Here is a 26,939-nt window from a genome sequence, read left to right as displayed (position 1 = left end):
TAGCTAACCAACACATACACAGACCACACACAGATACTGGACACATGCTTTTTTCTTACACAGCTGCACGCACACACACACACACACACACACATGGTCTGCTGCTCTGTGCTACAGCTTGTATCTAAATGAGGTGTAATTACGATCCAACCTGACATGCTGGAGTTAGAGCTGTGTCACAGCTGCAGCTGACAGCCTACTGCTCCTCTGAAATGTGAATAGATCCTCGTGGATCACGTCTTCATTAATGGCTCACAGAAAGCAGAATGCGCTGTGAGGGGATCTTAGAAAAGTTTTTGACTTTATGCTACATGTAGGCACACCAAAAACCCATTAAAAGGGCAGAGTTGCTGTTTCCCTTGCAGCTCGATGAGCTAGTTGCCCATGATTTAAGAGAATCATGCACTGAAAGAACTAAATTGTCCTGTGAGTACATTCTGCTGGCTAGGAACCAGGAATGAGTGATGGAAAGAGAAAGGGAAGTTGCCTATTTGCAAGTAGGAGTTGTTTCATTATGGGTGTTTGACAGATCTATTTATGGTGCACTGTTGGAATTTAAAGCCGTTTTCAGTGTTTTGCTTGAGATGTAGATGTTTTTTTTTTTTTTTGCATTCGATGAGATAATAAGTTTTGCCATATTACTGAAGTATAAAATAGAGTTAAAATGATCTGAGAATTGCATTAATACGTACTTGACAGGCCACAGTATAATAACAAAGAAATAGACTTTTTATTAATTACAATGTTGAATCTTATTTTGTATACCTGGCCTGGAAAATGAGGTGGTGGGTAAGTTCAGCCTCAGTATTTAAGAGGGGTTCCTGGTGGCCTTGTCCATGTATTAGCTGACTTTCTTTTAGTCCTAGACTCCTTTTCTCTATGTGGACAACTAGTGGTTCTGGCAAGTGGCTCCTCATGACAAACAGCGGACTGAAAACCACCTGAAAGAAAAGAGATTTGCAAAGAGAAAAACTTGATCAACAGTAGATCAACTGTGTATATATGAGTGTATACATATGTGGGGTATCAAAAATGAAGTAACTTTTCACTGGTAGTGGTATTTAAATACATACATCTATATATTGCATATGTGTTCATTCACAGTTTTGCTGCCTTCATTGAGAATCTACGTACAATGTAAATAGTCATAAACATAAAGAAAACTATTAAATGAGAAAGGCGTTCTAAAAATTTTGACCACGAAAAAGACGGATGAAATGTGCAGATAAAACACAAACTCAGACTACATTTTAAAATTGTGTCTCAATGTGGAACTAAAACTTGCTTGGCTATGTGCTACATACCAGTCTCTGCTGCATGTGAGAGTCGGGCTCAACAGTAATGAGAGTACACCAGACATAAAGCAAACAGCCACTGGAACAGGCCACCTGAAAGAGAACAAATCTGTTCTTACTGAAAATTTAAAGACTCATCTGTCCATTCACATTACAAACATTTACAAAACATGGTTTTAAACCAGCCAAACTACCACAGGAAGGATCTAGTTGTAGTCTGTACTATAGATGCAACAAGTTAACTGATCACAGACACTAATGAACAACATGTTTCCAATTGTTTCTGCTTATGATAGGAGAATGGATGTCTGAAGGATTAGATGCATTAGCTGCCTCCATGTTTATAGTCCTCCATCAGTATTACATTATGATGTTTTGTCCTTAAAATCATTGTTTCTCGCCTTCTTTTAGTTGTAAAATATTGAGCCTCCCTAATGCAATATTATGGCTGAGGCGATAGACTACAGTTAGTGCCAGATAGTGTGGTATTAAAGGCAGTATAATCTTAGCAAGATTTAAACGCTGAGAATCTGCCCACCAAAAGCTGGAGGCTCTTGAAGTCTCCCTGGTGTTTGTCCCATTTACTTCTCTCTTCTCATTAAAGGACTGAGATCCCAAGACAGTTTGTAAGTGTTCCAATTTATGACAGACAGAGGACTTCATTTAGTGCTGGGGACAGCAAAGTGGAGCAAAGAGAGTGAGCTTTCAGTCCTAATATACGATCTTTTGCATAGCTGCCTTATTGGGAAGAGGAGCTGTAACTTTGGCCAACAGATATATAGGCCTGATCCAGTAAAAAACACTAAAACAAGGTCATGATAACCTTCTGTTCTTTGTCAAAAGAGGTGATGGTGGGGTAAAGAGAAGACCTTACTTCAAATGTATTACTGATAAAGAACAGCATCAGATGGATGAAAAAACCAACGGACGATGACATATTAGGGAATATGAGTGTCAGACAGGTGGACAAGCCTCATGCTATAGTAGAAAGTAAAGAAAGAAGGAGAGGTAACAATAAAAAGTTGGATGAGTTGTTTGGAGTGTGGGCAAGAGAGAAAAAATGTCCAGGCCACGGCTAGGAACAAGAGATTAAAGGAATCATCTTCTAATCCGGATATACAGTACAGACCAAAGGTTTGGACACACCTTCTCATTCAAAGAGTTTTCTTTATTTTCATGACTATGAATATTGTAGCTTCACACTGAAGGCATCAAAACTATGAATTAACACGTGTGGAATTATATACTGAACAAAAAAGTACCCTGCCTCTCGCCCATAGACTGCTGGAGATAGGCACCAGCTACCCCGTGACCCACTATGGAATAAGCGGTAGAAAATGACTGACTGACTGACAAAAAAGTGTGAAACAACTGAAAATATGTCTTATATTCTAGGTTCTTCAAAGTAGCCACCTTTTGCTTTCATCACTGCTCCGCACACTCTTAGCATTCTGTTGATGAGCTTCAAGAGGTAGTCACCTGAAATGGTTTTCACTTCACAGGTGTGCCCTGTCAGGTTTAATAAGTGGGATTTCAAGCCTTATAAATGGGGTTGGGACCATCAGTTGTGTTGTGCAGGAGGTGGATACAGTACACAGCTGATAGTTCTACTGAATAGACTGTTAGAATTTGTATTATGGCAAGAAAAAAGCAGCTAAGTAAAGAAAAACCCGTGGCCATCATTACTTTAAGAAATGAAAGTCAGTCAGTCCGAACAATTGGGAAAACTTTGAAAGTGTCCCCTATGCAGTTGCAAAAACCATCAAGCGCTACAAAGAAACTGGCTCACATGAGGACCGCCCCAGGAAAGGAAGACCAAGAGTCACCTCTGCTGCGGGCAATAAGTTCATCCGAGTCACCAGCCTCAGAAATCGCAGGTTAACAGCAGCTCAGATTAGAGAACAGGTCAATGCCACACAGAGTTCTAGCAGCAGACACATCTAGAACAACTGTTAAGAGGAGACTGTTTGAATCAGGCCTTCATAGTAAAATAGCTGCTAGGAAACCACTGCTGAGGACAGGCAACAAGCAGAAGAGACTTGTTTGGGCTAAAGAACACAAGGAATGGACATTAGACCAGTGGAAATCTGTGCTTTGGTCTGATGAGCCCAAGTTTGAGATCTTTGGTTCCAACCACCGTGTCTTTGTGCGGCACAGAAGAGGTGAACGGATGGACTCTACATGCCTGGTTCCCACCGTGAAGCATGGAGGAGGAGGTGTGATGGTGTGGGGGCGCTTTGCTGGTGACACTGTTGGGGATATATTCAAATTTGAAGGCATACTGAACCAGCATGGCTACCACAGCATCTTGCAGCAGCATGCTATTCCATCCGGTTTGCGTTTAGTTGGACCATCATTTATTTTTCAACAGGACAATGACCCCAGACACACCTCCAGGCTGTGTAAGGGCTATTTGACCAAGAAGGAGAGTGATGGGGTGCTGTGCCAGATGACCTGGTCTCCACAGTCACCGGACCTGAACCCAATCGAGATGGTTTGGGGTGAGCTGGACCGCAGAGTGAAGGCAAAAGGGCCAACAAGTGCTAAGCATTTCTGGGAACTCCTTCAAGACTGTGGGAAAACCATTTCAGGTGACTACCTCTTGAAGCTCATCAACAGAATGCCAAGAGTGTGTGGAGCAGTAATCAAAGCAAAAGGTGGCTACTTTGAAGAACCTAGAATATAAGACATATTTTCAGTTGTTTCACACTTTTTTGTTCAGTATATAATTCCACATGTGTTAATTCATAGTTTTGATGCCTTCAGTGTGAAGCTACAATATTCATAGTCATGAAAATAAAGACAACTCTTTGAATGAGAAGGTGTGACCAAACCTTTGGTCTGTAGTGTATCTCTAATCTTTTCCACACTCAGACCCACATTTAGAAACTGGAGTATCTTCGAACTTTACGAAAATAATGAAAAATAGAAAAAGATAAGGAAAAACTAAGCAGAAAAAATAACGAACAGGAACAGTAGAGCTTGAGCTGGCGATAATCCAGCGAAAGTGCCTTCAAAGCCTTTCTGTGTGCCCACATATCAGCTAGTGTTTCCTGTCTATGGTTAGCGTTGTTATGAGAGAGCATAAATTGTATTTTCTACCTCTCAACATGGTCAGGTTATGGGCTGGAGGGCTTTTGTAAGTCTATCTGAGGGGAAGATCTCAATTTGTTTCCTAACAGTGAGCAGCAACATGGAAGCTCAGCAACTGTGGCCACCCAGAAGAAGAGGATCCGGTCACAGTTGGTGGTCCAGTCACCAGTTCCAAACATGCGTGTGGACAGAAAGATAATCTTGGTGTGTGCAATGTTTGCATGTATACTTTTTATGTCTGGCTGCCACATTTGGACATTTCTGAGTGCAAAGCACTGGCTCCAGTTAGTTCATTGGCACATTTCCATCTTTCAGTATACATCAATTAGTGCATCTTTCAGACAGACCTCTAATATAAGTAAATGTAGCCTACAATACTACAGAATAGCAAGATACTTCTTGAAATATTTTACCTGACAGACATATCAGCTGATCAGAAACCCATGGTATTGGGTCATTTTGTGAAAATCTACCTGTACAACAGAGCTGCTGCTACTACCCTTTTCCTTCCGCTCCAGCTGAACATCCTGGGACCAATCTTCATCTCCACGTGCTCTTATACAAAGTTCTGTCATCTCTGCATCTTCCAGGACGTAGGAAGGCAGTTTGGCTCCTGCTTCCAAGCAGTCACAGTGCTCTCTGACCACCGTCTGACCGTCGGGGCCGACGTAGTGCTGTACAACCCGCAGCTCAATATCCTGCGTCAGGTAGCTGCACATCACCTGACGTCCACAGATTATTATCTGGACGAAAAGTTACATGGGAGAGTGAATGACACATAATTAAAAAAAAGAACCCCCACATCATATGTCATAAAAGCCTGCCATCCCAAGACAGTATATCCCAGGTCAACAAGAAGCTTTTATATGGCATGAACAGGGTTCCATATCCTGAGAATCTTTTGCTTCAACCATAATCTCTGAGGCTGTGTTTATGTTATCCACATGTTGGATCAATGGATGTTTGCTATTTGGATATAATCTTGTCTATTACCTTAAAATAAGTTTTAGATAAAGATACTTTTGACAGCAGCTTTCTGAAACTGAAGCATTATAATTCTTTAAGATGCGACTACCATATACTCTCAGTATAAAATAAAACATAATGGCTGTCATTAAACAAAATGTTACACATCGACTAGATTGGCATTGACCTTGATCCCAGACAGTTATGAGCTCAAAAATGTGATCTTTTTGCAGGGAGATATAAAGCTATGTCAATACGCCAAATGAAGCGGTACTAGGGCAGACTGATAACAACACTCTTTGGTGTAAATGTTGTTATAGAGTGAAGAAGGCTCAAAGTTAGCCATTTTCCATACCAGTGATGTATTTACAATTAAGTCAGTAGAAGATACTTTTAGCCGATAACTTTAAGGCTGAATGGAGTAGAGCAAACTTACTTAGTTTTATCCTTTAAATTTGGACTCTCTTACGGAACATGCTAGATTCAGAAATGTGGATACTCTTCAGGTAACAGTCTACATTCAGTGACTGCTGACTCACACAGTAGTGTGACATCACCTCTGTTCTTAACATAAATAATTAATGAAAGCTCACAGCAGAAAGGCAAGACAAAAATATTTTCAGTGGTGTTCTTATATATTCTTATGTTTCTGGTCTTAAAGAGAAATCAGAATTAGCGAAAATCAATATCAGCGAGTCAAAACTTTGTAAAAACTGGAGATCAGAAAATGGCAACAAAAGTTTGATCAGTGTATCTCTATGCTAAACGAAGTTAGATGACACACACTGCAGAACAAGCATCTCTTTTATAAAAGAAAATATAAGCTGGGATATGCAAGGGTTGGAGAATGAAACTGAAACACCTGGTTTTGGACCACAATCATTTATTAGTATGATGTAGGGCCTCCTTTTGCGACCAATACAGCGTCAATTCGTCTTGGGAATGACATATACAAGTTCTGCACAGTGGTCAGAGGGATTTTAAGCCATTCTTCTTGCAGGATAGTGGCCAGGTCACTACGTGATTCTGGTGGAGGAAAACGTTTCCTGACTCGCTCCTCCAAAACACCCCTCTTGCATCCACAGTTAATCCTGTTGGATGTGGTTCGTCCTTCTTGGTGGTATGCTGACATTACCCTGGATACCGTGGCTCTTGATACATCACAAAGACTTGCTGTCTTGGTCACAGATGCGCCAGCAAGACGTGCACCAACAATTTGTCCTCTTTTGAACTCTGGTATGTCACCCATAATGTTGTGTGCATTTCAATATTTTGAACAAAACTGTGCTCTTACCCTGCTAATTGAACCTTCACACTCTGCTCTTACTGGTGCAATGTGCAATCAATGAAGACTGGCTACCAGGCTGGTCCAATTTAGCCATGAAACCTCCCACACTAAAATGACAGATGTTTCAGTTTCATTGTCCAACCCCTGTACCTATATATGTAGTAATTAACTTTATCTCACAATGTAACTGCTGTACAGGTCCTTCTCAAAAAATTAGCATATTGTGATAAAGTTAATTATTTTCTATATATGTAATGATGAAAATTTAACATTCATATATTTTAGATTCATTGCACAGTAACTGAAATATTTCAGGTCTTTTATTGTCTTAATACGGATGATTGTGGCATACAGCTCATGAAAACCCAAAATTCCTATCTCACAAAATTAGCATATTTCATCCGACCAATAAAAGAAAAGTGTTTTTAATACAAAAAAACGTCAACCTTCAAATAATCATGTACAGTTATGCACTCAATACTTGGTCGGGAATCCTTTTGCCGAAATGACTGCTTCAATGCGGCGTGGCATGGAGGCAATCAGCCTGTGGCACTGAGGTCTTATGGAGGCCCAGGATGCTTCGATAGCGGCCTTTAGCTCATCCAGAGTGTTGGGTCTTGAGTCTCTCAACGTTCTCTTCACAATATCCCACAGATTCTCTATGGGGTTCAGGTCAGGAGAGTTGGCAGGCCAATTGAGCACAGTGATACCATGGTCAGTAAACCATTTACCAGTGGTTTTGGCACTGTGAGCAGGTGCCAGGTCGTGCTGAAAAATGAAACCTTCATCTCCATAAAGCTTTTCAGCAGATGGAAGCATGAAGTGCTCCAAAACCTCCTGATAGCTAGCTGCATTGACCCTGCCCTTGATAAAACACAGTGGACCAACACCAGCAGCTGACACGGCACCCCAGACCATCACTGACTGTGGGTACTTGACACTGGACTTCTGGCATTTTGGCATTTCCTTCTCCCCAGTCTTCCTCCAGACTCTGGCACCTTGATTTCCGAATGACATGCAGAATTTGCTTTCATCCGAAAAAAGTACTTTGAACCACTGAGCAATAGTCCAGTGCTGCTTCTCTGTAGCCCTGGTCAGGCGCTTCTGCCGCTGTTTCTGGTTCAAAAGTGGCTTGACCTGGGGAATGCGGCACCTGTAGCCCATTTCCTGCACACGCTCTGGATGTTTCTACTCCAGACTCAGTCCACTGCTTCCGCAGGTCCCCCAAGGTCTGGAATCGGCCCTTCTCCACAATCTTCCTCAGGGTCCGGTCACCTCTTCTCGTTGTGCAGCGTTTTCTGCCACACTTTTTCCTTCCCACAAACTTCCCACTGAGGTGCCTTGATACAGCACTCTGGGAACAGCCTATTTGTTCAGAAATGTCTTTCTGTGTCTTCCCCTCTTGCTTGAGGGTGTCAATAGTGGCCTTCTGGACAGCAGTCAGGTCGGCAGTCTTACCCATGATTGGGGTTTTGAGTGATGAACCAGGCTGGGAGTTTTAAAGGCCTCAGGAATCTTTTGCAGGTGTTTAGAGTTAACTCGTTGATTCAGATGATTAGGTTCATAGCTCGTTTAGAGACCCTTTTAATGATATGCTAATTTTGTGAGATAGGAATTTTGGGTTTTCATGAGCTGTATGCCAAAATCATCCGTATTAAGACAATAAAAGACCTGAAATATTTCAGTTAGTGTGCAATGAATCTAAAAGATATGAATGTTAAATTTTCATCATGACATTATGGAAAATAATGAACTTTATCACAATATGCTAATGTTTTGAGAAGGACCTGTATATTGCTGTGGGGTTATATATTGTGATCTGGTTGTGGCTAAAGGGAAAAAGATTAATTCAAAGTTAAGGACTGATGGAAAAAGGAGTGTGAATTGAAAAGTCTATTTCATCTCAAGCATGAGGGGGAGATGTGTGACACTTGACAGTGTTTACATAACAAACTGTCACTACTATGAACACTACTATGGCATCTCTGTATTTTCAGAAATACACTGACTTGTGTATGCAAAAAAAAACAACTCAAATATGATTCAGCCCTGCTCTTGTAGCAGGCGGCTGCTTTGTGATCTGGCTTTTGATTTCCTGTGATCCTCTGTGTGGATTGATGGGACACATTTTATCACTGCAAAACAGATGACAACAAATTGACAAAAACAGAAAACATTCAGTTGTTAGCTAAGCAACTACTAAATCATAAGATACAAACACAGGGTGGTGGTGGGGTGGGTTGGGGCGGGGGTTAAAGTGGCTAATCCTGACAAGAGGACTTGTGCAAAAGCCAGGCTTTCTGTGTAATACTACAAACATGTTCTTGCTCTGTATTTCAAGGTTTTCTTCTATGTCTGGCACTGGGATCGGCGGGATGTCTACATTTCCAATGTTTTTAAGCTTTGATCAATATACATTTACAGCTAGCCACTTTAAACCCCCCCCACTGCCACCACCATATATTCCTAATGCTGTATTTTTCTTTGGTGTGTGTGTGTAACGTGTTGTCCACGTGGAAACATTAGGATTACCTGCTTCTGGACGCCATTGAGCTGCAACACTTTGATGATGAGTGAGGCAGTGCGTCCTTTATACTGAATGGTCCTGAGAAGAGTCCCAACATTGTCCACACTGAAGGGCTCCGACCAGCGCCAGTTCCCCCATCCCTCGATGCAGATGTGTAGAAGCTACAAGATGGGTGAGAGAACATCCAGAAACAAAGACACCAGAAAACACACATTAGTTTTCTTAAACGACACAAAAACAAAATAAACCAACACAAAGTCTCTGTTTGTAAGATTTTTGTGGGGTAGGCTACTTTATAGGCCTGCTGGTGTTGGGAGCAGAAACAGAAGGTTGCACATAATAAAGCAGCTGGTAGAAGCCAGCTGATGTGGAACATCGTTATGCCGGTCTGTATTTGTGTGCCTGGATGTGGAGGCTCTTTTCTCCACACATCTAAATAAGAGGCACTCCTCAGTCATTTCAGCTAGATATCTATCACTGCTCTGTGGAGACCATCAATGTGTGTGGCTGGGTGTAAACACAGAGCCACAAAATGACAGCAATAAACAGATGCTGTCCTGTCTTTTTTGCATCCAAACCAGTTTACGAGATTCAACCATTTTCCACATAATTCCTTGTATTGTGGGTCTTAAGATGGCAACAGGGATTAAACTAAGTGAAGCTGCATGACATCTGCACTGCCTGAAGACCACTGTTTTAATTGCTTTTTCTATTACGTAATATCCACATGGCAATAGCTTGAGTAATTTTCAACATACTGAGCTACATGTTTCTGCAGGCCTTTTTCTGTCTGACCCCCTCCATCTAAACCAGTAAACATGCAGGGAAAAAGGTAGAGGAACTAGTCAAATATCCATCACACCTCTGCTACACGGAGGTCATTTTGAGAGTATCTATCCACTTTCCACCACAGTTCGCTAAACAGTCAAAAATTCTCATTTGTCAAACAATGTGATTGTTGTCATAAGATTATGGTAATAATACAGGAGCAGAATCATAAATATGCAGGTAGATCTAAAGCTATGCTCCCTCCTGAGGCCCTGCAGCTGACCTTTAACCTCAGTGAACTTTTTGTGTCAGTCTGGCTGCCAAGACAATGTCAAACTTGAAAAAGCGAGGGGATAGACCATGAGAAAAACGAAGAATACCAATGAATCTAAAAAGACAAGCGGAGACGAGGAGCAGGGGCGAAGCTTACTTGCTCAGTAAGCTTTCTTCCAGAAAGTTAGCGATCAGATCAAAACACAGAAAAACAGTTTTGAACATTTACACTTCAGGTCATTGCTTCAATGTGGTGAACATTTAGCCAATCTGTTTTAAGAAAAACAAATTACCCTTGAGGTGAAAGAGCATGATGGGACTTTGGTCAGGACCTTCTATGTTTCTCTCCACTGCAGCCTTTCCTCTCTTTTTGAAGACAGATTTCTTTACAATAACATTCTTAATCAAAGCCTGAGCTCACTTTCTTCATGATCGCTTCTCTTCCATGTCGGCTGCATAGGAATGACTTAAATTTCTTGGACCTCTGGCTCAGAGGACATATTCACAGAGCAAGTGGCAGAGTAGTGTAAACAACCAGGTGGTGCAGGTTAAGGTTAAGCCTGAGGGTGAAGACCTCTTAGATTCCCTAAGCTAGCACTAGCCTCATAATCAAGACCAGTTCACATTATAATGGCTAAATGAAAAGTTTAAAAGACTCAGAATCAGAATCAGAAAAGCTTTATTGCCAAGTACGTTTTTGGACATACAAGGAATTTGTTTTGGCATAGTCGGTGCAATACAGTACTCAAATTAAACAGTATAAATATAGTTACAATATAAATATAAATATATGAAGAAGATCTACAATGTGGGATTTTCTGCTATTTTGCTCCAAGTTTCTCTTCCTATGCCTTGATGCTAACGAGAAGAATCCCTTCTCATTTCTCATTAAAGTAAAATCGGATTTAAGTGTATTAACTTCACATTAAAATGACATGGTAAAGTTTGTTTAAAATGTTGAGGAGGCAGATCCAGTGAAGATCATGCATAGCCTGAGCACCATCTGTGAGGACTGATTTGTTATTTCAGTTCTGCCCCCTTCAACTCCCCCTTCTCCCCCTGTGCCTCTGCACACTTTATCGTGCCTGTGGCTCAACTTGACCTTTAAGGGAGAAGTCATAATAACGTCTCTACTCACACTTCAAACAGCGACTGCCGCTTTTGTTTTAATTCAACTAATTCTGCACTGGCTCAAGCAGTGGAAGAAAAAGCGGCAGTGACACAGATGAACCAGATACGTAGGACAACAAGAATGGAAAATAAGAAGCTGTTTTGCCTCTTTGTGACGTACCCAAGGGTTGTGACACTGAGAAAACCCAGTCAGCTATATGTGGTCATTTTATGCACATTCTTTAGGCCCAGGTTCACACTTACATTTTATTATGTGTACAGAAAAACTAGGATCTAAAGAAAAAGGGAATTCAGGAATTCATTAACTGGCCTCACATTAATAGTCATCTAACTACTACTATTGATAAAATCCAATCATAGTTTATATTTATCATAGTTCATGGATCTTTGGCTTCAGATTGTATATACATTAAAGTACGGATGGAGAGCATTGAAAAGCTATTGTTAAATTTATATTTAAATACTTTTTTTAAAACAGGAATTCTCTTCTAAGACTGATGTGAAACAAAATATTGTGAAATACTGATACAGGTTTTGTGCAATGTAGTGTTTTTTAATCGTTTAAAAAACATTTTAGCCCCTCAATTGTAACAGCAGATTCTAGTTGAATTCTAATCTGCTCTGCTTATAAATATTTGAAAGACTCCTTCACTCACCCACAGCAGCTGGCCCTCAGTACAGACATTGTGTCCAAAACCAACTAAAAGCATATCTCTTACAATATTTTCCCAGGTTCTCTATTGAGTGTAAACTAAAAACATCCATCTTTCTTCATATCCCTTAATCCCAAGAGAAAGATTGTGATAAGGTTGATTTGTGGAGGACATTAAGTTTCAGGGCTGCTACTTTCAGAAGAATATTGTTTTTATTTTACAGAATGCTGTATGTAGAGTGCAGCAGAGCTGGGGCCACATTCAGTCTGCAAGACCCATTACCGGGTCATTTGATCAAACAGTGCCGGGTAACAGCAGTAAAAGTACGATGAACACTGTTTTTAAGTGTGAACTTCACAGATGAATACTACCAGACAGGCCCAACATTAAAAATCTAAAGCCAGAGAATATCGGTGCTGGAATAAAACATTACAATGAGTTGAGAGAAAAAAAAACAACTGAAAGTTAATGTTACAATGCCAGCATGCTTTAAATCTGGAAAATATTCATGTTTTTACTTTGTTGCCCTTTAGTTCAGTTTGATGGGTAAATACATGTAGAGAATTAATAAAAGACATTTCCACATCAACTGTAAAGAGTGACATAGAGAGACGTTGAATACTTCTGAATATGGGACTGAATGACAGTAAAATATAGAGAACCAATGTCATGGATTTGGTAATTTTTTTATGACGTTGAAAGGATAACAAAATACACTGCCAAAAAAAATCTATAAATAAAGAAACACGTCAGATCTCAGTTGGAAGAAAAAAGCATGCTGGATATCCACAGTAATATGTTAGGAACAACAGAATACCACCATCATTTGATGAAAATTATCAACCCACAGGAGGCTTCATCTGAAGTCACCCTGGAATTTTAAATAACAGGATTACTGCAGCAGGCTTGTCCAATTTGGTGAAATGTTATTGCAGCAACTCAAAATGGTCGTAAGTAGTTTGTGTGGCCCCCATGTGCTTCTATGTACACCTCAGGTATCTCCTCCCAGAACCTGAGCTTCTGGACAGTCTAAGGGGGAAACTGGTCGTGTCGGATGGACCTAAGAATGATGTATCAAATATGTTCTATTGGATTTAAGACAGTCAATGTAATCTATTCCTTCATTCTCCAGGAACTGCCTGCTTACTCTTGCCACATGACGCCCGGCAATATCATTCACCTGGGGGGAACCCAGGAACCCTTGCGCAAGCAAGTGGGCTAACAATGGGTCTAATAATTTCACCTAATGGCAGTCAGGGTGCCATTGTTTATCCTGTACAGGTCTGAACAACCCTCCATGGATATGCCTCCCCAGACCAACACTGATCCACCAATGTTACAGGCAGCATAACATCCACCACAGCTTCTCAAGAACCTTTCCCGTCTGTCACATGAGCTCCCGAGTGAATCTGCTCTCATCTGTGAAAAGAACAGGGCACCATTGCTGAACCTGCCAATTCTGGTGTTCTCTGACAAATGCCACTCAAGCTCTACAGTGCTGGGCAGTGAGCCCAGGGCCTACTAGAGGACTTTGACCCCTCAGGCTACCCTCATGAAGTCTGTTTCTAATGGTTTGGTCAGAGAGATTCATGCCAGTGTCCAGCTGGAGATCACTTTGTAGGTCTCAGAGTACTCATCCTGTTCCTTCCTCGTTGACCAAAGGAGCAGATATCTGTCCTGCTGATAGGTTAAGGACCTCTAACAGCCCTGTCCAGCTCTCTTAGAGTAACTGCCTGTCTCCTGGAATCTCCTCAATGAAACTGTGCTGGAAGACACAGCAAACCTTCTGGCAATGGCACGTATTGATGTGCCATCCTGGTGGAGTTGGACTGCCTGTGCAACCTCTGTAGGGTCCAAGTCTCCCCTCATGCTACAAGTAGTGACACTGACCCTGCTCAAATACAAAACTCCTGCAAAGCAGTCAGAAATAATGAAGATGGAATTTATGTCTGCGGCCTCTACCTGCTAAACCATTCCTGTTTTGAGTTTTTTTCATTGTTGCCCCTTTAGTGAACCCGTTGTTAATTTCATTAACCCTGAAACAGCAAACACTGATTAGCAACCCTCTCAACTACTTTACTGACCAGATCAATATTCCAGATGTTTAAATGACTTGATATTATAGTCTGATAAAAAGTGTTCTTTATTGGTTTTGAGCAGTATATATTTAATATTTAAACTCCTCCACTTGAGGCAGGAACTCCCCTCCAACTTGTCCTCTTCAGGTTGGAGGGGAGTTCCTGCCTCAAGTGGAGGAGTTTAAGTATCTCGGGGTCTTGTTCACGAGTGAGGGAAGAATGGAGCGGGAGATCGACAGACGGATCGGTGCAGCTGCCACAGTAATGGGGGCGCTGTGCCGGTCCATTGTGGTGAAGAGAGAGCTGAGCCGAAAAGCAAAGCTCTCAATTTACTGGTCGGTCTACGTTCCTACCCTCACCTATGGCCATGAACTTTGGGTCATGACCGAAAGAACGAGATCACGGATACAAGCGGCTGAAATGAGCTTCCTCCGTAGGGTGGCCGGGCACTCCCTTAGAGATAGGGTGAGGAGCTCGGCCATCCGGGAGGGGCTCGGAGTAGAGCCGCTGCTCCTCCACATCGAGAGGAGCCAGTTGAGGTGGCTCGGGCATCTATACCGGATGCCTCCTGGACGCCTTCCTCGGGAGGTGTTCCAGGCACGTCCCACCGGGAGGAGGCCCAGGGGACGGCCCAGGACACGCTGGAGGGACTATGTCTCTCGGCTGGCCTGGGAACGCCTTGGGCTCCCCCTGGAGGAACTGGAGGAGGTGTCTGGAGAGAGGGACGTCTGGGCGTCTCTGCTGAGTCTGCTGCCCCCGCGACCCGGTCCTGGATAAGCGGAAGACGACGAACGAACGAACGAATATCAGTATAACAATTATCAGTCATAGCAGGAATATTCATATCAGATATCAATATTGGCCAAAATTTCCATATCAGTCCATATGGTTGGGCATTGAGTCTCCAGAATCGGTTGGAACCGAGTCTAACATTGTGATTCTCCCGGAATCGTTCAAATTTTTAAATTCCGATTTTTAGTTTCGGATGCCTAGTCAGCCAGGAAGAAGAAGCCACCGAACACCAATGAAGACGAATCTGCAGGACGTGTGCAAAAGAAATGACCAGTCAGCTCAGTGCAACACCTGCAATAAGATTATATCATGCAAAGGAAGGTGTGTGACCAACATGATTAAACACATCTGGATTTATGGTGCAGAAGTAATAAAGGTATTTATTGATTCAGTCATTAACCAAAACTGATTGAAATTGAGAAACGTTGTGTATTGTGTCAGACATTGATATTTCATAAAATAAATAATCATTATTAATAATTACAATGCCTCTGACTAATTAGATTGATTTTTTAATTGCATCGCACCATTAAAAATATTATTTTAGCAATGACGATAACCTCATTTTAAAAGCAGTAGGAACACTAGCATTTTTGTTTTTAAATAAAATTAGTTAGATCCTGTAACATTTTGTTTTTGAATACTGCAAGAATATGAAACACTAATGTTTCACACTGTCAAAATCTGAATTGCTACTTTTTTTATTGATATTTGTTAGCATCCAATTATGCGGAGGATCGACACCACCTTCTCCTGACAACACCTTCACTTGTTTAGTCTGTGTTTATTTGTGCCGTGATGTACTGAGTCTATTTAGTTGATTATTTTTACTTGCATTTCTTATGGTTTGACACACCGCATGGTTTAACAATAGGATGAAGTTGCTGAAATGTCCACTCATGGAACAATTAGAAACGGTGTAAAATATCTTCCATCTGTACATTTTATAATTCAAGTCCAACTGCATAGAAATAAACTCTAACCCTATTTGTTCTTGGCAATGTTTACCACTTTTGTTTTTACTTTTACAGACTAGCAAACATCTAATATGACATTTTTGTATTACCATTTTGACATAGTGTTTTATGCATTTAACAGAATCAGATATGGTCGTATACCTTAGAGTCTACAAGTATTTTTGAATGCTTAGCCATAGTAAAGTTTTGACATACGTCTTTAAATCAAACTCTGCACAAAACTTGTGACTAATCTAAAAGTAACAGGGAAAACCTGTCTACTAAACCAAATATCAGATGGACAGATTGACGAAATTAAATTCCACAAAAATCATGTTGGAGCTATAAGTGGTCTAAAACATCAAATGAGTGCCACATGAACTTTCTGAAACCCCCAAACCCTGGATTTCTGATTACCATGGAAACCAAACTCAAACATGAGACTGAAACATTAAGAAATGGTGTTAACGTCTGAGAAATACCAACCACACCTCAATTCTGGGTTATATTTACTGAGTCAATCAGCCAGCCAAGTGCTTCATATGTACCATAATCACTTGAACTCCCGTGTTCATTGCTTCATCTTGTCCTGGGAGAAAATCATTACTAACAAATTTTCCTGTAAAAGACAGTACGATATCTTTTATAACCCAAGCAATGACTGTTAACTTCCTGGTACATACAGTGTTATTTAGCTTTTACTGGCAATAGCTCATGTTTCTGCTTTAATAATGAGGTTAAACATACATAGTGAGAGACACAAGGATTAAATGCCTCCAACCCATGGGCTCCTGCAGACAGACTGACTCACTCATGCCACTGGGGTGGGAAAGTTCTTCTGTACACAAAAACACAAATTTTGTGTCTGTCTGCTGTGAGAATGTAATCAGTGGATGCTGCGCAGATGGTTAAAAGCTGCTGTGGTTATTGGTTGTTTATCCATAACTACTGTTTATTCTTTCTTTTTCATTCAAACAATAATAGGAGACTTGAGATTTAGGGACATGTGGAGGTATAAAAAACACCAGTAGCTTTGCTCACAATTCTCTAAAAAAGCCCAAAAAGTTTAGGCACATCTTTGATGGTTTATTAAAATCATGTGAGTACAGTGTCAAACACTGACAGCTTAAAAATAGTTTGAGAAGTCTCTGTACTGCCAATCTTATTTAATGTAATACAGGCACAGATGAAAAGAAGAGGGTTGTGGAACAGAGGCCTGGTCTTGTCTGGTGAAATTACTTTGGGACAAAGGACTTAGCTACCCACCTAACAAATTAGAAACAGGTTCACATTCAAACAGCAAAACAAAAGAACATGTATTATTTGTCTTTAAAACGAAGTTAATAGGAGAAAAGAATAGTCAGAAAGAAAGACAGAGCAAAAGAGCAGTGACAAGACAGAAACGGCTAACCCGTGTAACATGAGGGTACTATGGTGGCTTTAACAGCTGTCTACAATGCCTTTTCTTCCTTAGCTCTCTCTTTCTGACAAGAGAAGAAAAGCTGCACAACATCAAAGTCAAGATTTGCAAGCCTAAGAAGCGGTTTGGGAACTGGAAAAAGGTACTGAGAGGAGACATTGTGTGAGTCCATTGTTGACAGGGGGATGTTAAGACGTTTATGCTTGACTAACAGTGTTTCATTGCTCCTTTGGTTTCTGCTAAGGCATGTTAGACGTGCTAGGGCCTCAAGGGTTCCTGAATAGGCAGAAGGAGCAAGTGCTTGCACCAACTGAAAGGGGCTGACAAAAGGAGTACTGTCGTACTGTCTGAGAGGAGAGAGGTTTGAAAACCACTTGGAAGGAGTATAACAGAATCAGTGGTCCCGGACCTTCAGAAGGACAGACACTTTGTCATAGTCTGGACGTTGCTCATACCATAACCACAACTTTAGTGCCTACCAGTGACTGTGGGCAAACTGTAGTCTAACTCAAACAAGAGAGCATATCAGTTGCATATACATTATCTGAAAATGCAATGTAACACTTCACAACAAAAAAGCCTGCAACTATGTAGTAAAGCAACAGGATCTCCTTCTAAATAAATTAATCATGGCTTGACCCAACACATCTACCAATAACCACAAAACTCAAGATTATGTAATGTAATTTCAGTCCAAGAAAATATAGAAAACATTTCTGCACAACATGTTCCTAGGCAAAAACATTTCCATAAACTATATGCATATGTCCTATCGTGACTTTTTGATCTCTCTCTTGATATAACTCCTTTTTTCAACAAAATGTTGAACATTATACACTTAACATATTATTTTGATCACATGGTGAAGGTATAATCCATGTACTCAAGCTGCTGTTGATGCCAGGAGCCATGTGTAGTTAAGTTGCTATAGGTAGTATAGCTATGTGACTCTCATTTTGGACCGCTAACCAGCACCATGGTACTCTCCATGGTCCTGAAACCTGGAGAGCACCATCAACAGAAACTGCAAGGCTAATAAATCATTCACCTGTGCTTCCTTGTGATGTGATAGAGTGATAGTGAGCACCGAGATGAGATCACTAGCTGAGAGAAGCTGTTTGGAGATGCTTGCCTCTCTTAAATGGTGCACTCACACTTGGTGCATACAGAGTGTTGGACTGAACCAACTCTGAGGTAAAAAATGGTGGGAATAAAATTTAGAATTTACAATCTTTTTTTTTATATCAGATTAAATATAGAGGCTTAGTAGATTCCAGAAAGTAATTAAATGTTTTGAGTTATGGGGAAGATGTTGCTCCTTTATTGCTATGAATTACCAGAGAAAATCCGCAGTAATTTAAGAACGACTTTTGTGCCATCAAAGTCCAAATAATTGAAGAAAAAAAACAAATGTACTGTCTTTTTTCAGTAATTCTACAACGCACATCATTTTTGGATCCAAGCTGACATAATTTTCTGCCATAATGCCGCTGGGGTTGTTGTTGTTTTAAAGCCAGGAATTTGATGGAGACGATGAAAATGTAATACGTAAACTGCTAATATGCTGGCAAGTAACAGTGTTTTATACATCTTTTATCAAATTAGTAATTGAATTAAACTTCTAATGTCAACAGGAGTGTTTCCTTTCAGGCACACCACATAAAAAGCGGAATTACAACAGTTATACAGTAGAAAACAGGCCTAACGTCACCTAATACAGAACATACAATAGTTTAGAGTTTTAGAAATATGTAATACAAACTGAATACTTTATGACGATCTTGAAAGAAAAGCACATTTTGAGGAGGGAAGCCATATTTAATCTAGAGTGGATTTCAAATGTCTACACACTTCTGGTAGAATGCCAGGGATTTGTGATGTAAAAAACTAGACCACACTAAATAATACAATTGTTTCCAAATATAATGTATTATTTTAACTGTACAATTAAACTGAAAACAAGGAAAGAACAACAAAAAGTCTACAAACATCTCACATCTTGACAATGTGTCCGCTTTGTCTTGTAAAAGATTTCCAAATCTATCAGATCGAGGAGATAGCCCTCTTCAGCTAAACGCACTGATTTTCTGTCAAATTCAGTTTAGGCTCTGGATAGGCAATACTAAATGTCTAATTTTCCTGACATAAAGTCATTCATTTCTTTACTCGGATGCATACTTGGGGCCATAGTGACCTGAACAAAAACTACTGGTATCTGGAACTACTTGGAAATATTCATAATTTCACCTTGACAAACACCTCAGCTCGGTCTGAGAAGTAACCCCTGATCATGGTGCTACTACCACCATATTTAATGAGGGTTATATTGTTCATTTGTTGAAAGTAAGTGTTATAGGTGTGCAAAACATACCATCTGAAATTGTTGCCTAAAACCTCAAGTTTAATCTCAACAAATCAAAACAAATTCTACCAGGTTTTGAGAGATTTTAGCCAGACCTCCATGTTTTCTTTGTAAGAAAAGACTTAAAACAATATTATTTGGTTTAAACATATGGAGAATATACAAGATTATAAAAAACACACAACGTTCTAGCTGGAAATGCCTGCATCTCCTTCACTGTTGCCATTGGCTTTTGGAGACTATCTCAGACACATAGAAATTTCAAGTTTCTGGAAAGTCACTGTTGTCTTGTGTTTTCTCCAGTTTTTGAGGACCATCTTCATGCTGCCTTGGTAAATAAATAATGTTGTAGAATCCTTTGTACCTTTTTCCTGACTGATACTTTTGTACAGGAAAACAGTCTGTCAGACTAGATACAAATGCTTCAAAATCCACTTTAGAATCAGCCAAAAGTCACTTGTCCAGAATAGTGGTGACCAAAGCCAACAAATCACCTTGAAACTTGCTTCCTTGTGTCGATCCCAGTTTATTTACTTATATTTTCATGATCTAACCCGTTTATCATCAGGGACCTTGATCTTTACTATACAGAAATAGATGTTTTTTTAGGATGCTTTTAGAAAACATTCCTAAAAAAAAAGGGGGTTTTTTTCTTGCCGTTTTTTACTGCAATTGTGGAGTAGTTGGAAAGGAAATGCATCTCTAGCAATTAACTTTAAATCATCTTAAAATATATTAATTTTCTTTTAAATACATATAAATGGAATCTTCAGATCCTCTGGAGATATAACCACCCTGCTCCAAACAAGCACTGCTAGGAAAAATACTTCTTCTAAGCTGACGATTTAAAAAAAATAGATGCGATTCTACTTTAAAGCTGCTACCTCTGTGGCCTTCCAATATAAAATGTTTTCTAACATTACTACTGCTATAACTGCTACTGCAACAGTGCTATTGCTAGCTATATCCTGAGCTGTTTCTGCAATCGTTGATAACATAAATTAATTATTATAAGTACAAATATGTTTAAAAAAAATAATAAAACTTTCAGCAGACATGCTAATAGTTAAAGGTCCAGTTATATAAAAATGGACCAAATCACATGTTATGAAGGCAGAATGACACATAAAATAAAGCATAAAGAACAAAAAAAAAATCTATCAGTAAAAAGAAACAAATAAAACTACATTCTGTTCCAATGAATCATAAGCAGCAAACATTGCTACAAAAAAGTTGGGCCTCAGATACTGACAGCTTCAGCCAATAAAAATGTTCCCTTCCAGTCCTCTCCCTGTCACACAGTTTCATACCAATTAGCACTCTGGCATGCCTGCTGCCAACAACAGTCTTCTAACCACATACTAACAGCTATAGCCCCTATCTCTTTACCCTTTGTCCCTAAGAGCCCCACAGAAAGAAAAACAATAAACTGGTACATACACAAAGAGTTACACATGATTCAGATACCATACACCCAAATATAGGCACACTGAAGCAAGTGGACATTTACAAAGAGGGACAACTAGTGGAGATTTGCTTCTGGAACAAATGATAATTTATTTAAACTCAGTAATATTTCTTGTAGATACTTAAAAAGTCCTTTCCAAATCCAGGGGGCTTTTTACGCCCCTCTCCCTCCTAACCACAGTAACCACTGGGATTTCCATCAGCCAGGCTGCATCCTGTACTGGACAGCCAGATATTTCAACCATCCACACCACACCACACGCTAAAGCCCTGAAAAACAGAAGGGTGGAGATGGTACGTGCCTTAGTGTAGGACGTTAAGAGTCTGCACAGTTGTACAAATGATCATGCTTTCTTTTATAGGTGATTATTTAATCCATAATCAAGTATCGCCATTTATCTATTGCAATCCTTGTCCACAGTTCAATCACACATAGAAGGGTCAGTGTTGCCTGTATTTTAAAAAATGTTTACACTGGCTGTTGATGGCTGGAGTGTGAAGCTATACAGAGCAGGAAAGAGAGAGACATAATGAGAGGACTCAGACTCCAAGTCTTTTCGAGCCTTCATGGTATGTATATGAGGATCTGGGTCTTTACTTATGTGTGTGAACTTCTTTTAGGTGTTAGAGAACAGCAAGTTTAGATGAATGTGTTACTGTTCTGAGTAACAGAAGAAACACAGTGGTAGTGAAAGTAGAGGGGAGAACCAAGGGGCAATGAGAAGCAGTGTGACCTGAACTGATGTTCAAATTTGTTTTTCTGTGAAAAAGTGACAGATATTCAAAAGTATGTAAACCACCAATGGAAGTGTACATAGGATTACCCTCACACACAGGATATTGAAGGACTAGTAAGCCTGTTTTGGTATAAACTGTGTTCTTTTTTTCCCAACTCTTTTAACATTTATTACTGAAAGGTTAGATGTGCAATAAGCTATACTATTAAATGCTCTCTTTTTTAGTTCCTTGACGCCTTGTTGATCTATTAGGAGCTGTTGAACAAGCAAAGGAAAAGTAAAGAAAAAGAGACACTATCATGACTCTAAGCCAATTTGTGAGTGTTAAGTGCATAGCTAATGAAGTCTTTGCCCCTGTTCCGCCATTTAATAGCCTTGTTTTTCTCAAGTAAAGCTGTACGGTGTCCCTCTTGACAATTTTATGTTACCCTTGTTTCAAATTTCTCATATTTTTCTTTCTATTCCTTTTTGACCCATCTGCCTCCCTTCGAGATGATCTCATGTCCAGTGAGTTCTTCAGGGAGCTCCGCAGAAAAACAGGGACAGATAACTTTACAACAGCAAATTAGTAGCTTGTGTGAGCAAGTGAGTGCCTGTGCGGGAAATCAGCTGGGACGCTTGCATCATACCAGATCCACAAAGACATGCTGATGCTCTGCCCAGTCATGGGCCCCAGACTTTAGGGACTATATCGACTTTAAACATCACGAAGGGACCGTACTTCATAGTATACGTCTAATGCACCCATGTGAATGCAGAGCGACGTGGTCAAGTGGGAGACCAGGGTAAATATTAGAAAGTACCCACATTTAAACATTGGGGAAGGCCATGGCATTAAAAAATAACCAGAACTCTCGACTAAGCAGTTCTGGGTCAAATCACCTCTTTGCTAATTTGTGCCCTCTTTTAGTATCCACATGTTGCCTTTTTGCCCCGTCCTATTAACATTTTGTACAAGTAAACAAACAACATTTATCCATCTACTTAAACCTAATTTAAACCTAATTTAATTTTCTTTGTAGCTAAGTATTTTTATCAATTTATTAATTAATAAACAGATTAACATACTGAAATTTTCCACATCATCTAATTTAATTGTATATCGCATTTTGACAGCGTTGTGTTCTGTGTATAACAACTGTTCCCTGAAGGAGAGGAATGAGCTACAACAGATAAAGTATGGGATGCCTGGCCATGTGGGGTTGTGATATTCTATACTTCATGTGTTACACTGAGTTAATCCACTGAAAGGGGAACTTTATAATACACTATTTCCATTAATTGAAAGCAGTCCATTCAGATAGTTTGGCTATCTGATCAGTATGCCTCTGGGAGACCAGCCTTTCAGGGCGCATCCAACAGGGAGGAAACCATGAGACAGACCCAGAACCCATTAAAGTTCTTATTCCTTCTGGTCTGGGAACGCCTTGGGATTCAACAGTGGGAGAAAGTTGTCTGGGTTTCGTTTGTGGCCTTTTTACTTTGCACTACCCTGTCTCGTATTACATAAATAATTGGGGCAGGTAGGTGGGTTGATATGGATGGATGGATATGTATATTTATTTTAGTTCTGATTCCTGTTTCTTGGCAGATTTTGACTCCGGATGAAACTAAAATAAGTAAGCAACTTCCTGGTGTTAGGAATGTATCAATCATAAATCACATTTCCATAGGTTATGAATAAAATGCAGAATTACTTTAATTTACAGGTTTTTAAAGTAACAACAAAACGTCCGACTGGAAGGTGCAAATTGATAAGTGGTCTGTACAAAATGTCACATGCCAGATGGCACCATTTTAAAGACGTTGAGTACAAAACAGCTAGAACTTAGAAGGTGTAAAAGACCAGCACCGACCGATCTGAGCAGTGTGTTCGTGGATGCTAGTTAGTGTAAAGGGGGCAAAGGTAGCTAAAGCGTAACTCTAGAAAATTAAAAGGGACTTAATTCCCAAAAGACTGACTGGGGCATTTTAAAAGAAGCTCTGAGTGATTGCAAGTCTATAACGTTGAAAGATAATGTCATTAAAAACATGTTTTTCTTTCTAAAAGAAAAGTCTAAAACATGATAGGAGAAAGTCCAGGACAAAAAAAGACAAGGGCCAATGAGCTCAGTCAAGGTGGCCATAAAACATTAAAACAAATGACTTTGCTACTGAAAACAGAAAGAGACAGGAAGCAATGCAAGAAAGCTGTGTGTAGTCACTGGAAAGAGTTCAGCTGAAGGAGCAGAAATGCCCAAGTGAGACTAAAAACTAGTGTGGATGCAAGATCATGTTCTGGGGGCTCGTGTACGAAAGAGTGCGCAGCTTTCATACTAAATGTTTGCTATAGGGAGAAACTCTGAAACTTGCAGCGCACAAAAAAATTCTGATGCACGAAACTGTGCATAGACATGTCACTGCACACTTGGCTTTCATACATCCCAGTTTGCTGTGAATTTGGCGCAGCTGCACATGGTGCTTGGACCCCGTGGTCCCCGCCCATAAATACATATATTAAGGCATCCACCACGTGTTTAATTAACCATGGCAACGGACCTGTGACAGTACGAACAGGTTGCTTTTGGCGGAAAAACGCTAAAAGAGACTGAGTCTACACACCATGAGGGCTATTTGTTGTCAGTTACAACAAACCAACAACTTGAATGACATCAGTGACTCAAACCTGACTGAAAATAAAACGTTTGTTGGCTCGAACCTGTTTAGTTCTACTAAACCAAACGGTGCTGTCCAGCTGTTGTACTAAGATCATTCATAGCTCAATGCTGATCATTATGACATGAATATGCCTCCTTTATTTATCTATTAGGAAGACTGTACCTCACACACTATGTGAAGTACTTTAAATCCATTCAGGAGGTCACATAAAAAAAACCTAGTAGCCAGCCATCTCGCATGGAGGTTTGTTCCCAACACAACTATTATTAGATTGATTATAATTATTTTTACAGTATAAAGGAATCATAAGGAGGCCATCATGTCATATCATTAGTGAGACAAATTTTCGCATCACAAATAGGTCGCACATATATTGAATGAAGATGTTTTCTATTGACTAAAGCATATTTACTTACAGATGAGGCTCTTATATCAGTATGGGTGCAGTCTATAGCTCTGATTACATTCAGAAATTGTCTCCTTGCTGCAAATGAGAGCCACAGTTTAGGGGAACTTCATATATCTGAGCAATGTACGGATGAGGCCGTCCATATGGCTGGCATATGGCATGGAGTCATATTTCAGTGTATTTAGGTGAGTTTTGGTTCTCTGTAGTTGATAATTGAAAAAGTTTGCGAGGCTGCCGCACATTTTCACGGCAGGTCAAAAGTTTGCATGGATTTCCGCACACTTTTCACACAACGTTCATTTTTGTACATGCTGAGTGGTGCGTAAAACATTGAGCCATAAGGTTATTGTGTGTAAGCACGCTTCGTACCTGGGCTACTGATCTCACTGAGCTGATGAATCAGGGAAAACAGAAAGAACTGGCTAAACTAAGCCACCGTCCTTCCACAGCTATGAGTGTTAACCTGTGTTTTACGGTGTGAGGTCTGAAATTGGTTTTGAACTATAGCTGGTTGGGTCCTGCACACTATGGCTACAAATAACATTCGGTACTATGTGGAACATGAGAGCATGAGTGAGGTAACTGCACCCTGGGTCCCAGGCAGTAAAGTGTTTACTGATGGGCTTGGAATGGTTACAATATTAGGAGATGAGGAGGGAATAAAAGTATGAGAAAAAGTGGATGGGAACATGACTTGGCTGTAGTTTGAATGGAACTCTGACAACCTGAAAATGGCAACATGGGTCACTTGGCTGGACAAATGGTAAGACAGAAGGGAAAGAGAGACTGTTTCAACATACAACAAGGAATGTAGCTGACTCTGTCTGGGAACTGAAATAACATTTAACATAGATAATTAACATCAAGTGCATTAGACCAGATACCTGAGCTGTACGTAAGCAATATACAGAACAGACAAGCATCAAGACAGTCTCAAGAAAGTAAGAAATGTGAGCTTAAAATATATATATAAACATATAGAATCATATAAATTATAACTGAGAAACAGTCAGAGGATCCAGAGAGGATCCAGAGATGGTGCATTAACGTACACAGCAGGCCCACATGTAGAAAGAGAGAAGGTTATAAGGCAGGGTGTGAAAGACAGGGAAATAACCCTGCAGAGGGATCAGATTTGTTTTCGATACTCCACAGCATCATGGGACTTAAGCTAACAGCCCAAGCATTTCATATTCCACCTGAAAATGGATTTTTATGGGCTCCAACAACACTTAGCAGGACCATGAAACCATTAAAGAAATAAAATCTTTACTCTTATCAGTGTCACTATTTTTATAACCCCAAAATGTAATTAGAAGTGTTTGCTACAATTTGCTGAGGTGGACACATTGGCTGGGTTTTTATCACCAAGCCTAAAGTTAGCTAAGCTGTTTTGGCAACATCACTCTTTCTTATTTTATCTGGTTTCACAAATCATGTCCATCTTAAGAACACACATTTTATATTGCACAAACAGATGATGGAATAACACATGACAGAACCAGCCCGGAATCACATTTTTCATCCATGATGACATTTGGCTCACTCGGACAATCTTTCATCCAAAACATCCTTGAAATTGCGGAGGTCAGTTAGCCTCACCGCTAAAATGAGATGTGGTATTCGCTGTGCCGATATGCCAGATTGCCACTCACAGAGTGTGTGAGTGAGAGTGAGGTATAAGCACAGATTAACTATGGTTGATGATTAATACAACTTGACTTACTGACTTACTGCGAGCAATTATGGCCATGTCTTTTCTCAAGCTTGACTTTCTCACACTCATTGTGGAACACATGGGGGTCCTGGAACATGTGCGTACCACATACACATACACACAATGCACACACATGCCACAGATCACCAGCCCACCCTCCACTCAACCTCAAAACCACAAAGGGTTAAATATAATCAATCTTCTTTAACAATGCTGTCAGAGAAATGTCTGAGAACGCTGACAGGAACACTCATATAGCTGCTGCACACTGATGAAGGTGTGTGTGTGTTTGAACCTCTGAGGACAATATTTTAATGCTCTGCTCTCTGTTCAATGCTCAAGTTCCTGT

At 40.2% G+C, this 26,939-nt stretch overlaps 1 protein-coding gene across 1 annotated transcript in view; it reads right to left on the bottom strand.

Annotated features, from left to right (window-relative positions):
* The window catches only part of LOC124866321 (vacuolar protein sorting-associated protein 13B-like), a 370,362-nt gene that overhangs the window by 25,879 nt on the left and 317,544 nt on the right, over positions 1-26,939 (bottom strand). Inside the window, exons 47-50 of the mRNA XM_047362057.1 lie at positions 9,175-9,330; positions 4,862-5,131; positions 1,305-1,388; positions 766-941 (exon numbers count right to left, since the gene is read on the bottom strand). Coding sequence (XP_047218013.1) covers positions 766-941; positions 1,305-1,388; positions 4,862-5,131; positions 9,175-9,330 — 686 coding nt within the window. The remainder of the gene's footprint in view (positions 1-765; positions 942-1,304; positions 1,389-4,861; positions 5,132-9,174; positions 9,331-26,939) is intronic.

This window comes from Girardinichthys multiradiatus, chromosome 3, assembly GCF_021462225.1.
Source record: "Girardinichthys multiradiatus isolate DD_20200921_A chromosome 3, DD_fGirMul_XY1, whole genome shotgun sequence".
NCBI lineage: Eukaryota > Metazoa > Chordata > Actinopteri > Cyprinodontiformes > Goodeidae > Girardinichthys > Girardinichthys multiradiatus.
Note: the sequence above shows the minus strand (reverse complement) of the source record. Positions and strands in the feature narration are given on the sequence as shown.